General features: G+C 42.8%; 1 protein-coding gene across 15 annotated transcripts in view; it reads right to left on the bottom strand.

Moving 5' to 3' along the window:
- The window catches only part of PTK2 (protein tyrosine kinase 2), a 377,029-nt gene that overhangs the window by 203,941 nt on the left and 158,342 nt on the right, over positions 1–14,746 (bottom strand). For all 15 annotated transcript variants that reach the window (XM_073330034.1, XM_073330030.1, XM_073330031.1 and 12 more), the window contains one exon: positions 10,306–10,393. In XM_073330034.1, coding sequence (XP_073186135.1) covers positions 10,306–10,393 — 88 coding nt within the window. The remainder of the gene's footprint in view (positions 1–10,305; positions 10,394–14,746) is intronic.

Genomic DNA, 14,746 nt, shown 5'->3' with positions numbered 1-14,746 from the left:
GATTTAGCATGAGCATTTAGGGATCTGGGGCAAAAAATTTGGAGATTGGTCCTGCTTTGAGCAGGGGGTTGGACTAGATGACCTCCTGAGGTCCCTTCCAACCCTGATATTCTAAGATTCCTGACCAGTGCCAGTCACTCTGCCTGGAGTCCGATCTGGTGTGGAGTCTTAGGGACTGGCGGCGCTCAACGGATCCGCGACGACTTGGAGCCAGCGATCTATATCTCACGCTTGATGAACAGTACCACGATGAGGAGTGGGACCGGGAGTCGGAACAGGTCCAGTGCCGGGAAGCGCCCGCACACAGTGATGCCCTCCTAGAGGATCGGTGACGGTCTGAGGAAGGGCAACGTCTATCCCTCTACGGGTCCCTGGAGCGGTACCGTGGTCTCCGAGATACCAGGTGCCAGGACTGGTACTCCTGCCGGGGGACACATGCCTCCAAAGGTCTGCGCCCAGTAGCTGGTGAGCTGCATCTCGAGCCTCTCTGCCTGTGCCCAAGGTCCGGGGACCGAATGGGGCTGCGCTGCATCTGCCTTTCATGGTCAGATGCATGGTGGCTTTGAGGGGGGCAAGCAACAGGAAATGGTGCCGCTGAAGTGGGGACCAACGTGGTCTGAAAGTGGGTTTACCCCATTACTGGGGGAAAAGCAGGAGCAGGTGTGGGTGGCACTGGGAGGGACATGATCTCCTGCACTGCCTGCAGGGCCTCTGGCGTGGCCAGTATCTGGAGCTGATGGAGGCCTCTGCCACTATCTGGGGTAGCCGGCAGGGAGTGGGCTGGGCTCCACCGGAGCTTGGGCCCAAGATCCTGATGGGGGTGAAGAGTTGGCCGGCATGGGACCTTGCTCTCATCATCTTCTTGAGCTTCTGGGTCGGAGCCACAGATGGGGACTGGTGCCAGATGGCGGACAGTCCCTGTGGGGCACTGTGTACCAAGGTCCCGGTGCTCGGTGCCAAGTCAGAGTGTTGCTCTGGTGCCGGGGTGAGAGCTGACTCCATAAGGAGCACTCTTAAACAAATATTGTGCTCCTTCTTAGTCCCTGGCTTGAAGGACTTGCAAATTTTGCACTTTTCACTAGCGTGCCCTTCAAATGCTGTGTGGATCACTAATGGGCATGGGCCTCTTGCAGCGATCACAGGGCTTAAAGCCTGGGGACTGGGGCATGCCCTGTCCCAAGGCAAAGTCCTGTTCAGGACCTACGAAGTCTCTAACTAGAGCTAAAGGATTTACAAACACTAACAGAAAACTATATTCACTATAATACAAGAATTAACTAGCTCGTACAAACGAGCAGCAGCAGCACTAGCTGAAACAGCAACAGTTCCAGCACCGTCACTGGCGGCTAGAAGGAACTGAGGGTAGGGGGAGCCAGCAGTGCCCTATATACCACGGCATGTGCATGCCACTCCAGCCGGTCCCCTATGGATACTGCTGAGGGAAAAAACTTCCAGCACCGGTGCATGTGGCGAGCACACACACCTAAGCTGAATGGACATGAGCAAGCACTCGAAGAACCACCACGACTATAGATTACATTAGAAAAAGTTTGATTGTAAAATTACGTTTTTTTTAAACCAGTTGGTTTCTGACTCCACATTTGGGACAGTGAACTCACCGTATGAACGCTAAACTGTCTGGGAATAATATTTCCTCTTATTATTGGTTCTCCATGGATTTTGCTGAGTGACCCTTTTTATTCTGACTGTGGGACAGGAGGGACAGATATATCAGTTATAACTTTGGATTCAATCACGTAGCCTCTATCCATAGCAGGATAAAGTAATGCACGGAAGCTGGGACTAGGAGTGAATAGGAGACTGGGATGGAGAGTCTAAAGGTGTGAGACTGGGTTTGGGATGAGAAGCCTGAAAGGTGGAAACTGGGACAAGGGACCAAGAGTGGGTAAAGACTTGACTGGGATATTTGGAGGGGCCGCAGCAGAAGGGGTCATGCTTGAGGTGAACGTGCAGAAGAGCCTGGGACAACAAAAGCCTGGAATGGCATTCAAGATTCCTGAATTTCCCCATTCCTCTACTGTTAGCAAAGGGAAAAGAGAACATGATGAGGAGATTCTCTCACTGAAGTCCCCTTAGTGTGCACCTTTATGGTCAGCAGAAAAGCAGTTTGTTTCAAAGTCAATAGTGGCAGAGCCTCCCTCATAAGTTTTTAAGAGGGAACTCAGTGCAGTTCCGTCTGTACAGGTCAGATCTGACTCATCCGAAAATATGTCAGTGTAATTACGGGCAGAAAACTGGTCTTCTGAATCTATACTACTTTATAATGCATGTGAGAAACACTACATCTTGACTTTCAGAGTCAAGTTGGCATTTGCAGAGCTGGTAATTAATTTTTTTTTTTTTTAACTTCTAAACTGAGCAAATATGATATGCAGGTAAGGTACATAAAATAAACATGGAGTCCCAGGAGGCCATCTTTGTAGAGTCAATTTTCTAAGTAGAACTGTACTGGAATGTCCACGGTCGGATTCATGAGTAGGGAGCTCAAGATACATACATGCTGGCATGTGATTTATATTTCCCTGTTCTTGAAGATATACAGCATATAGTGTATTTGAATGTTTGATGCTGCAGATAAATGCATCTGCTTGCATGTGTGTGAGTAAACTTCTGGAGGTCAGCAAGTACCATCATGCCATCTTTAATCATTTGTAATCTGTTCCTCAACTTTCCCCCGAACTTAGCAGAGTATGCATTCATCAGAAGATGCTACATAAATGCCAGATGTGAAGTGTCACAAATCCCTCACTTGTATAGCTAAGAAATAACACCATAGAGGGGTGCTCAGGCCCTTTGAGCTGTGTAGTGCACATCCGCAGAAGCCAGTAGCAGCTTGCCAATTTCACAAACCAAAATAACCAAAACCTCACAGGTGTCAGAAATATAAGGCCACCAGAAGGGATTAAAAAAACAGCTGCTTCCTTCCCTTGACTCTAATTGTGGGATAAAAGAAGACAGCTGCGTTCTTATCAGGACTCTGTCTGTAAGAGTAGGTGGTTCCATTATTCTAATAAAAGTGCTCCCCCCCAGAAAGAAAGAAAAGGGAAGGGAAAGTTGCTGGGAAGAAAGTCTTCCCTGGGTATCTCCCAAAGGCTGGTCAACTAGATGGCTGACTAGAATTCATTTAGTATTTTGGAATTAGATATACACTTGATTGTCTAATGGGAAAAGGCAGCTTGGCATCTAAAACTTCTGTCTATGTATGGAATAAGTACAAAGAGTTTGAACATAAATATCTATGAAAGGACACCTTTTGCTGGAAACTAAAACCAAAGGGGACCCAGGTTTTATTGTCCCAGAAACAATCCTACACAGCAAAATCAAACCACAGTTGTCCAAATACGGTCACCTTCAGGCTGAGAATAAGCATGGAAAGATACAGCCAAAGAGTGCTTTTCTACCATCATAGATTCAAATACCAGGTTCATTCTGAGAAGAGAGATGTTTGAACTGCACTTTGGGAACTCAAGATCATTACTGATAAAACGTGGCAATACATTCATTTCATTAAACTGCATTTTAAGAAAACGACGTCAAGAATTATAACATTCAAAAACCAGTCGGAGAACACTTCAATCTCTTTGGTCACTCGATTGCAGACCTAGAAGTGGCAATTCTTCAACAAAAAAAACTTCAAAAACAGACTCCAACGAGAGACTGATGAATTGGAATTAATTTGCAAACTGGATACAATTAAGTTAGGCTTGAATAAAGACTGGGAGTGGATGTGTCATTACACAAAGTAAAACTATTTCCCCTTGTTTATTTCCCCACCTACTGTTCTTGTCAACTGCTGGAAATGGCCCACCTTGATTATCACTACAAAAGGTCCCCCGTCCCCCCTGCCGGTAATAGCTCACCTTTCCTGATCACTCTTGTTACAGTCTGTATGGTAACACCCATTGTTTCATGTTCTCTGTGTATATAAAATCTCCCCACTATATTTTCCACTGTATGCATCCGATGAAGTGAGCTGTAACTCACAAAAGCTTATGCTCTAATAAATTTGTTCGTCTCTAAGGTGCCACAAGTACTCCTTTTCTTTTTACAATTCAGTTACTTAACAGAATTGCACCAGGAGAACACAAGGTTTGCCATCTTTAACATGGGAGCTGTAGTGACCAGGATTAGTATGTTCATGTCAAACCCTAATTTGAGGTGAAAGATTAAGGTGAAAGAGAATTCTCATTTTTTCTATTAAAAGGGCACTGATCTTATTAAATTTTCTTATATGTGATGTGACAGGGCTGGGCAAAGGGTTGCAGATTCAGCTCTCTGTCATGTCTGCTCCTCGTTAGGGGAAAAAAATTAGAGCAGGCTGCAGGTAACCTGGCCCTAATTGGGGAGGCGGAGACAGCTGCTACCTAATTAGCCTGGGGCTGCATAAAAGCCTCAGGGGAAGGAAGCCAGGGGAGAGCAGGAAAAAAGGAAGGGAACGGAAGCAGGAAGATAGCTTTCCCTTCCCTCCTGCCTGCAGATGGTGAAGGGTAGCTTGTACATGGTGCAACAGTGGTGGGAACAAGCCTGAGAATAAAGTGCACAAGTGGTTACTAAACCTAGGGTCTCCGAGTGCCTTTGTAAACCTTGCAGAGGCAAAAGCCAAGGGGGCCCTGCCACACTCTGCTACAGTAAAATATAAAATTTTAGTAGGTTTACATCTTCCCATGAAGGTAAAAGAGTAACTTGCTCTGCACTTGCCCAACAGTTACTCCCTAATTTTTACAGGGTGTACACTAGGTTTTTGCAGCCCAGAAGAGCTGACTACAATAAGGATGTCTATAGTCCTGGCAGAAAAAGACAGACAATGGTACACGAGAACAGTTATACCTGCATTGTAAAAGGATCCTAAAAGAAAAGTTTAGCTTCTGAAGAAATCAGTGGAGTCAGATTATTACTGGCACAGTGTAAGACAAAGTGCAGGCTCCCTCTGAGCTGTTCACAAGGGTGTCTTTTGGTACAACAAAACACATCCCTGTTGTCTCAACAAATTAAAACCAGTTCATGTACAGATTTAATTTTTTCCCCACTAACCATACTCCTGGAGGTGACAGGTGATAATTCCAAGAAAATACAGCTTGGTAAGCAAACAGGTGTGATGCTGGCAGAGCAGGTGCCTGCTTATGCCATTGACACTGGGCCTCACTGAACACTGACAAATGCCTAGCTTGAAACCAGTCTGGCTCGCCTGTGTGTTAGCATTGTTAAAACAGATATTAAGAATGTGTTACTTTTATAGAATGCTTGTAGGATGCTGCATATATTAATCCTACTTATAATATCTGTATCCCAGGTTATAAGGCAATGCTTAAATGGTTGCTCTCTAACCATAAAAATGTTTGCTAAGACTGCAAACTCCCACAGTCAGGGGAGAAGCATTACCAAGTGTGAAATATTAGTTTACCACAAAAGGTGTTATCTCCTCCTCAACAGAAAAAAAAGTTCTACAGACATCAAACAAGCCATTCTGGAACATCAGTGGACAAAAAAATTTGTTGATTGCACCCTCCACCTATGAAGTGGTTATCTCAAGTGCTTATATACGAATGCACAAAGCCTTGGAAACAAGCAGGGAGAACTGAAGGTCCTGGTGATGTCAAGGAATTATGACGTGATTGGAATAACAGAGACTTGGTGGGATAACTCACATGACTGGAGTACTGTCATGGATGGTTATAAACTGTTCAGGAAGGACAGGCAGGGCAGAAAAGGTGGGGGAGTAGCACTGTATGTAAGGGAGCAGTATGACTGCTCAGAGCTCTGGTACGAAACTGCAGAAAAACCTGAGTGTTTCTGGATTAAGTTTAGAAGCGTGAGCAACAAGAGTGATGTAGTGGTGGGAGTCTGCTATAGACCACCGGACCAGGGGGATGAGGTGGATGAGGCTTTCTTCCGGCAGCTCGCGGAAGCTACTAGATCGCACGCCCTGGTTCTCATGTGTGACTTTAATTTTCCTGATATCTGCTGGGAGAGCAATACAGCAGTGCATAGACAATCCAGGTTTTTGGAAAGCATAGGGTCAATTTCCTGGTGCAAGTGCTAGAGGAGCCAACTAGGGGGGGAGTTTTTCTTGACCTGCTGCTCACAAACTGGGAAGAATTAGTAGGGGAAGCAAAAGTGGATGGGCATCTGGGAGGCAGTGACCATGAGTTGGTTGAGTTCAGGATCCTGACACAGGGAAGAAAGGTAAGCAGCAGGATACGGACCCTGGACTTCAGGAAATCAGACTTCGACTCCCTCAGAGAACGGATGGGTAGGATCCCCTGGGGGACTAACATGAAGGGGAAAGGAGTCCAGGAGAGCTGGCTGTATTTCAAGGAATCCCTGTTGAGGTTACAGGGACAAACCATCCATATGTGTCGAAAGAATAGTAAATATGGCAGGCGACCAGCTTGGCTTAATGATGAAATCCTTGCGGATCTTAAACATAAAAAAGCTTACAAGAAGTGGAAGATTGGACAAATGACCAGGAAAGAGTATAAAAATATTGCTCGGGCATGTAGGAATGAAATCAGAAGGGCCAAATAGCACCTGGAGCTGCAGCTAGCAAGAGATGTTAAGAGTAACAAGAAGGGTTTCTTCAGGTATGTTGGCAACAAGAAGAAAGTCAAGGAAAGTGTGGGCCCCTTACTGAATGAGGGAGGCAAGCGAGTGACAGAGGATGTGGAAAAAGCTAATGTACTCAATGCTTTTTTTGCCTCTGTCTTCACTAACAAGGTCAGCTCCCAGACTCCTGCGCTGGGCATCACAACATGGGGAATAGATGGCCAGCCCTCTGTGGAGAAAGATGTGGTTAGGGACTATTTAGAAAAGCTGGACGTGCACAAGTCCATGGGGCCGGACGAGTTGCATCCGAGAGTGCTAAAGGAACTGGCGGCTGTGATTGCAGAGCCATTGGCCATTATCTTTGAAAATTCGTGGCGAACGGGGGAAGTCCCAGATGACTGGAAAAAGGCTAATGTAGTGCCAATCTTTAAAAAAGAGAAGGAGGAGGATCCTGGGAACTACAGGCCAGTCAGCCTCACTTCAGTCCCTGGAAAAATCATGGAGCAGGTCCTCAAAGAATCAATCCTGAAGCACTTACATGAGAGGAAAGTGATCAGGAACAGTCAGCATGGATTCACCAAGGGAAGGTCATGCCTGACTAATCTAATCGCCTTTTATGATGAGATTACTGGTTCTGTGGATGAAGGGAAAGCAGTGGATGTATTGTTTCTTGACTTTAGCAAAGCTTTTGACACGGTCTCCCACAGTATTCTTGTCAGCAAGTTAAAGAAGTATGGGCTGGATGAATGCACTATAAGGTGGGAAGAAAGTTGGCTAGATTGTCGGGCTCAACGGGCAGTGATCAATGACTCCATGTCTAGTTGGCAGCCAGTGTCAAGTGGAGTGCCCCAGGGGTCGGTCCTGGGGCCGGTTTTGTTCAATATCTTCATAAATGATCTGGAGGATGGTGTGGATTGCACTCTCAGCAAATTTGCGGATGATACTAAACTAGGAGGAGTGGTAGATACGGTGGCAGGTAGGGATAGGATACAGAGGGCCCTAGACAAATTGGAGGATTGGGCCAAAAGAAATCTGATGAGGTTCAATAAGGATAAGTGCAGAGTCCTGCACCTAGGACGGAAGAACCCAATGCACAGCTACAGACTAGGGACCGAATGGCTCGGCAGCAGTTCTGCGGAAAAGGACCTAGGGGTGACAGTGGACGAGAAGCTGGATATGAGTCAGCAGTGTGCCCTTGTTGCCAAGAAGGCCAATGGCATTTTGGGATGTATAAGTAGGGGCATAGCGAGCAGATTGAGGGACGTGATCGTCCCCCTCTATTCAACATTGGTGAGGCCTCATCTGGAGTACTGTGTCCAGTTTTGGACCCCACACTACAAGAAGGATGTGGATAAATTGGAAAGAGTCCAGCGAAGGGCAACAAAAATGATTAGGGGTCTGGAACACATGACTTATGAGGAGAGGCTGAGGGAACTGGGATTGTTTAGTCTGCAGAGGAGAAGAATGAGGGGGGGGGGATTTGATAGCTGCTTTCAACTACCTGAGAGGTGGTTCCAGAGAGGATGGTTCTAGACTATTCTCAGTGGTGGAAGAGGACAGGACAAGGAGTAATGGTCTCAAGTTGCAGTGGGGGAGGTTTAGGTTGGATATTAGGAAAAACTTTTTCACTAGGAGGGTGGTGAAACACTGGAATGCGTTGCCTAGAGAGGTGGTGGAATCTCCTTCCTTAGAAGTTTTTAAGGTCAGGCTTGACAAAGCCCTGGCTGGGATGATTTAATTGGGGATTGGTCCTGCTTTTGAGAAGGGGGTTGGACTAGATGACCTCCTGAGGTCCCTTCCAACACTGATATTCTATGATTCTAAGAGGAGACCTACACAAACGCTTTGTCTCCAGTTTGAATGCTGGGGGGAAAGAATACAAATCCCTGTTAATAAGAAATTGTATTCCTAAGCTGCTTGAACTCTGAACCTAAGATTTCTAAACATAAGCAAGGGGTCCCCAGCTGTTTATCTTGGTTTAGCCTTAAAGGACATATAAAACTTGCATATTACAGCAGCTACTATCATCTTTTGAAACCTAAGACTATACTCATTTGTGTGTGCGTGTATGTTTACCTGTTTTAACCTTGTATATGACTTTCATTTCTCTTTCCTAGTTAATAAGCCTTTAGTGAGTTTACTATAGGATTGTCTACAAGCATTGTCTTCAGTGCAAGACCTAGGATGCACTTGACCTGAGATAAGTAACTGGTCCTTTGGGACTGGGAGTAACCTGAATATTGATATGATTTTTGGTGCAAGGGACCATCTATCACAAAGGCAGGCAAACTTTTGTTTTATTTCTTTAAAGGGAGTGAGGTTGTGCTTTTTTTTGCTTTCTAATGTGGAAAAAAAGCCTGAGGCATTTTTATGGGTTTTTTTATTGCCTTTTAGTAAATCTTGGAAATACAAGACATGTGAAATCTGGCCTTCCTGCTTTTGGCGGAGATCTTCTGGGGAGGGGGTCTCCAAACAGGGTGTATTGTGAGCTTGTACCTTTGCTGGAGGAGTGGAAGCATGGAATCTTTCCTCAACACATTTATTCGTCATTGGAGTTGAAAAAAAAACCTTCTAAACACCATGGATAAAAATCTGTTCCCCTTTCAATGCTCCATAAAGATTCAAAAGGGGCACAAATGCATTTTCCCTTTTTACAGGTCACCTTTAAACTAATTACCTGAATTAAGTAGTTCTTTTTAGTGGTTGCAGCTATTGAAACACATGAAGAGGTGAGGGGCACTGTAACTTGTTACATGCATAATATAGGAATTTTGTGTAATACATAGCTGAGAAAAACAACAATCAGTATCAATTAAGTTATTTGTTAAACACTGACAGTACTTCAGTAATGTGCATTATCAACATCACAGCAATCAAACACACTGCAACAATCCTGTATGATAAGTAGACAGCATCAATATTTTTAGGGGCTGAGTTTTCATACACTGTAGGGCCAGAAGGGAATATTATGATCTTCTAGTCTGAACTCCTGCAAAACACAGGCCAGAATTTCATCCGCTAACTCCTGCAACTGGAGGAAACTATTCTTTCTACGGTAGAGGGACATGTTTTCACTTAAATCTTGTCTGTCTAAAGTTACGTACCTAAATCTGTACTTTGGCACTTAAATAACCATCTTAAACAACTACCTGTTAATTCAGACATCAAAGTACGGATTCAGATGCTTAATTTCAAACATTCATATCTGAAAATTGGGCCCTAGATAACACTGAGACAGACAACAGGCCAAATCTGACAATGAACTTGAGCCCTTAAGGACTGTTGTGAGGCTTAGTCTTTCAGTGCACATTTTTGTGATCACTGGTGGAGAGTCTAGCTGCAGAATGCTTGAAAATCCAGAAAATACCATTTTGTATTTAGGTTGAGCAATTAATACATGTTCATGAACACATTAATATACATAAAACAGGTCATTTATTTATACTTTCAAATATAATGGAAACAAATAATTTAATAAAATGAGAAACATGAATAACAAACAGCCAAGTGAATTGTAAATTGCATCCAAGTTGTGAAAACATCTGCCAAAACCCCGCCCCGGAGAAGGTATTTCTCATCACTTCCCAGTGAGAAAGAAGCGACTGTCTCTTCCATATCTGTTTTATACACATAATATGATTTTTGTAATTTTCTGTTCCTGCAGTAACTTGTTCCTGTATAAGCAAAACAAACTTTCAGGATTGCAGATGAGAAAATAAACAATAGTCAAAATAAATTTACCTGCTGATAGAAAAAATTTAGTGTTGGCTTGTCCTCAGTAAACTGATTCAGAAATCCTTTTGGTAAATATCGGATTCGCAGTTCATATCTAAAAAGAAGGAAAACAGGATTACATCCATAATGCAAGGAGAATAAATCTTCATCACTGTAGCTTTTAAAGAACAGGTTCGACAAGAACCTGTCCTGGATGGTCTACGTATACTTGGTCCTGGCTCAGCACAGGCGTCTGGACTTGATGACCTCTCAAGGGCCCTTCCAGCCCTACATATGATTCTATGATTAGGATGTTTAAAAAAAAAACAAAAACAAAAAACAAAAAAACCCCACACACCCCAAACCTCTGTATAATTTGCAAGTGCTTTTAAAATTTCATTAAAAAGCAATTTCAGTTTAAATTTAATTAATTAAATGGGAAACCATTTTGACAGCCCAGTTATACTGAAGTTCAGAGGAAAAAGTATACCTGGTTCCCTTTGTTTACTGGGAACCCTCATCTCATCGGGGTGATTTCGAAGGACTGAGCTTTGGCAGGTCTTATGGGTAGGAAGCATGGGGAGGTGAGTAGTAGGTTTGAACCTGTTGCTGGAACAGATTATTATGTTTTCCTGATGAGCTTGCAGGTCTATACTAGTTCAAAGAGGCTGTTATAAGGACTGAGGCATTGACTTCACAGTACCTGGATGGGCTGCCAGGCCCCGCTATAGGTGGTGGTAGCAGCTGAAGCTAAGATGATGGACTACTGGTCTGAGCAAGTAACAATTACTAGGTTTCTTGGTTAGCACAAGCATGAATGTTTAATGCACAGCTGGCAAAAGTGAGTACACAGGTGCTATTCCAAGTGAAAATGGCAACCGATATAGCCCATCAGGGAGCCACAACCTGTGCATTAGCCAAAGGCTCATTTTCAGCTGGAAAAGGCTCAGTCTCTCATCAAATAAAGGTGCTGCAATATCTATTCCTGGGACTACCTCAATGGAATTGTTGGGATTTACCTATAGGAGGATTTCACAACAGATAGGCGTATCCCATATTAGGGTACTGAGGTGCATTTAGTAACTCAAACATCTAAATCCCACCATGACATTGCCACACCATTCAATTACAGCAGGAGGTCCAGAGAGGCAGGACTATGGGTCACTTTGATTTACTGGCTATGCCAGAGTTTTAGATCTCCCTAAAGTTTTTGTTTATAAATAGTAAAACTGTTTGGAAACTGATTGGATATTAAATTATTGGTACTGCAGTGGCACCTAAAGACTCCTATCAGGTGGTTCCTACCCTGAAGATCTTAGAATCTAAGTAATAGTCTCATTCAGTGTAAAACTAGCATTATCACAAACACAATAGCATTTTAGCAAGATGGCCAGCTACATAATCTTTATTGTAATTAGAAACATTTTGAAACCATATATTTAATGGTTTTTGCACAGTGACAAGCTTTTGTTGTGAAATTTCATATTGCTGGTTTCAGCAGGATAGGAAAGGCTGCTTAGCAATTTATAGAAAATAATGTTAAGGATTACAAGTTAAGGCACACATACCTGACAAGACAAAGTTATTGATTAAAATCACATTAACTTGTTTGAACAAGTAATGAATCCGAGCCCCACAAAAATGACGAACAGATACAGAATTTTGATTTGCTGTGTTGCCTATTTCTAGTGTTGAATACTCAATCTATGGTGAATAATATATATAAACATTTTATTATATATATAAAACTTCGGATTTACAATATTCAGTTAATTTTTCTTGATATTTTGAGGTTCTCTTCAAAAACACAAAGTGCATGCTCAGTCTTTTGCTAAAATGAAACAAACATTTTAAAAAAAACCAATGAATCTTCAGACTCAGAGATATAAAAAGACAGCTGCATGATGTACAGCAAAATATAAACAAAAATAGTCCTTTTTTTTCCCCCAACCAAAAACTTAGGCCACCCTGTAGCATGTGTGGGCTCATGTCTGGAGAGGCAAGGTAGTGTCATCCATACCTTGTCCAAAACCAGAAAAACTGAAGGAAGTTTATTTCTCCATTGGAAAAAGCCAAATCACCACTACGCTACACTGTGGAGTCAAATGTAGAACAAAGCAAATTTCCTGTTCAAAAAGCAACTATTTTCCCCCTTTTCTCTCTCCTTGTCTTATTTTTCCCTTCTATTGCTTGATGGATCTTCAGTCTTCATCCACATACTAGCTTTCTAGATTTTAAATTTTTTAGAAGTTTTTGTATCTCTAAAAACTGCTTTTTACGCAATCTTTTATTACCCCCTCTTTTGTACAAGAAGGGAATTGTTATCCATCTCATGTGATTTCAGCATCCTAGTGATTAAATACAACCTTAAGGAGGAGGTTGAGGTTAAATCGAACTATAAAATATACCAAGAAGCATAATATAAAGGCAAAGGAGCACGTACTATAGTTTTTCATCATGTATGTCACCAACTGCATCAGAGAAAATTGAAACACTCATTATTTAACATACAATTTAATTTTAAAAGTAACTCTAATGCAAAGCCTAAAAGCTTCAGGTAGACTAGTACGATATTTAGTTTCCATTTTACTTTGCCTTTTATTACAACATGTAATATACTGTGGCTAAAACAGAATTAGAAGGACAGATTTAAAAAAAATAAATAAAACAAGATAACTTGAGCTACTGAACTCTGCATATATCTGTATCTTGATATAGACTTAAGAAACCCATCTCTACCATACAACAGAAGATTAATTAGCCAAGACAGGACTGAATTACAGAAGCATAAGGTACAAACAGGAGATGAGACAGTCCTGTTGGGTGACAGTCTCTGTCCCTTTCAATGAGAATTGTTCCCTAACCATACCCAACATACTAGTGTCAATGGCACTTCCACCATTTCCCATGGTAGACTATTCTGCAGTATAATAATTACTCATGGTCCAGAAGTCTGTGGTGATCTACATTTTACATGTTCTTTCTCTTAACTTCATACATGTCTTTGAACTATCGTACATAACACCTCTCCTTCCCTGACGCTACTACCCTTCACATGTTTGTAAACTGCTATGTCACCCCATGAGCATGTACTAAGCAAGATACAGATATTTAGTTCTTTTAATCTTTCCTAATAAATCATTCTCTACAACCCCATAATAATTTTTATTGCTGTTCTCTCAACTCCCTTCAAGTATCTTTCTGCTAATGAGATGCTCAGAACTTCTTTAGAAATTCTCATCATTAATCTTGGGATGTCAGTTATAATGGGATTAATGGCTGCCTTTTTGCCTGGTTGAGTAATCCCACACATTGAGGAAAAAAACAGAACAGATTATTTCTTTTTCTTCGGACAAAGAAAGTTTTTCAATTTTAATCCCCATTTAACTCAAAACCCCACTATGGTAGCACAGAAACCCCACCTATTTACAACCAAAGCCGGTTTCTTCTTCCCTTGTTTGAATGGGAACTGAAAATTCAAGTGGGTTACACACTTCATATCTCTCTGTAAATCATACAATTTAATCTATTCTTTATTGTACTTTTGTAACCTTAGGAAACCATCACATATCTTCTTTAATGCCATCAATTTAATGTGAATAGTCCTCTAATAAAAAAAAAATACCTCTTCTTCTTTCCACATCTCAACATAAGAGTAAACATTTACTGAATACTGTGAGATTCATTCTAAACCACCTCTAAGAATAAAATATGGTAGAGTCACTCACAAGACAATTAACTTAAAATATATTGGCTGGTTGACCATTCATCTTACATTTATACAGATTCTGTCATTCCAAAGTGTTTGACGTTTTAAGACACATGGCTGGCGAGACGAAGGCAGATGGGAGGCTAAGGGAGTCAGCGAGCTGAGCTTGCCAGCAAAGGAAGACAGGGAAGCATGGTTGTGTGTTCCCCACTCCCCTTCCTTAATTTGCAAGAATTCTACAAGGAAGAACCGTCAATGGAGGAAAACGGCATGTTGCCAACATCACTGATAGCTCTTCCTCTGCTTGCACCTGTGCCCCCACACTGCCAGTCAGCCATCCTGACCCTGGAGACTTCCACCCAGGCCCTGGTCTTGACTTGCTGGGAATGCAGCTTGTATGTTCCCGCTGATGAAAGCCAGGCAGGGGGAATAACCTGGGTGTAAGAGCTGTTGGTTGGTGGAGTCCCACAGGAAACAGGCTAGAAAGCTGCAGGAGGAGGTGGCTCAACTGTGTAGCATCCAGGAGTGTGAGGGACTTCATTGACAGGACACACCTGGAAACATCTGGGAAGGAGGATATTAGGCGACCACAGAAGCACCAGAGGAGGAAAGCAAACCAGCTGCTCCATGGGGAGGACACTGGCTGCTGGCCATCTTGCGCAGTAGACAGTGTTCCACCCCCTACCCAGGTCCCCCAATCATCCATGTGAAGAACTGGTATGCTATACCAGCAACAGGAGGTGACAGACAGATCCCAGC

Source organism: Lepidochelys kempii, chromosome 2, assembly GCF_965140265.1.
Source record: "Lepidochelys kempii isolate rLepKem1 chromosome 2, rLepKem1.hap2, whole genome shotgun sequence".
Classification (NCBI taxonomy): Eukaryota; Metazoa; Chordata; order Testudines; family Cheloniidae; genus Lepidochelys; species Lepidochelys kempii.
The sequence above is the reverse complement of the archived record's forward strand: the minus strand, read 5'-3'. Positions and strand labels throughout refer to the sequence as shown.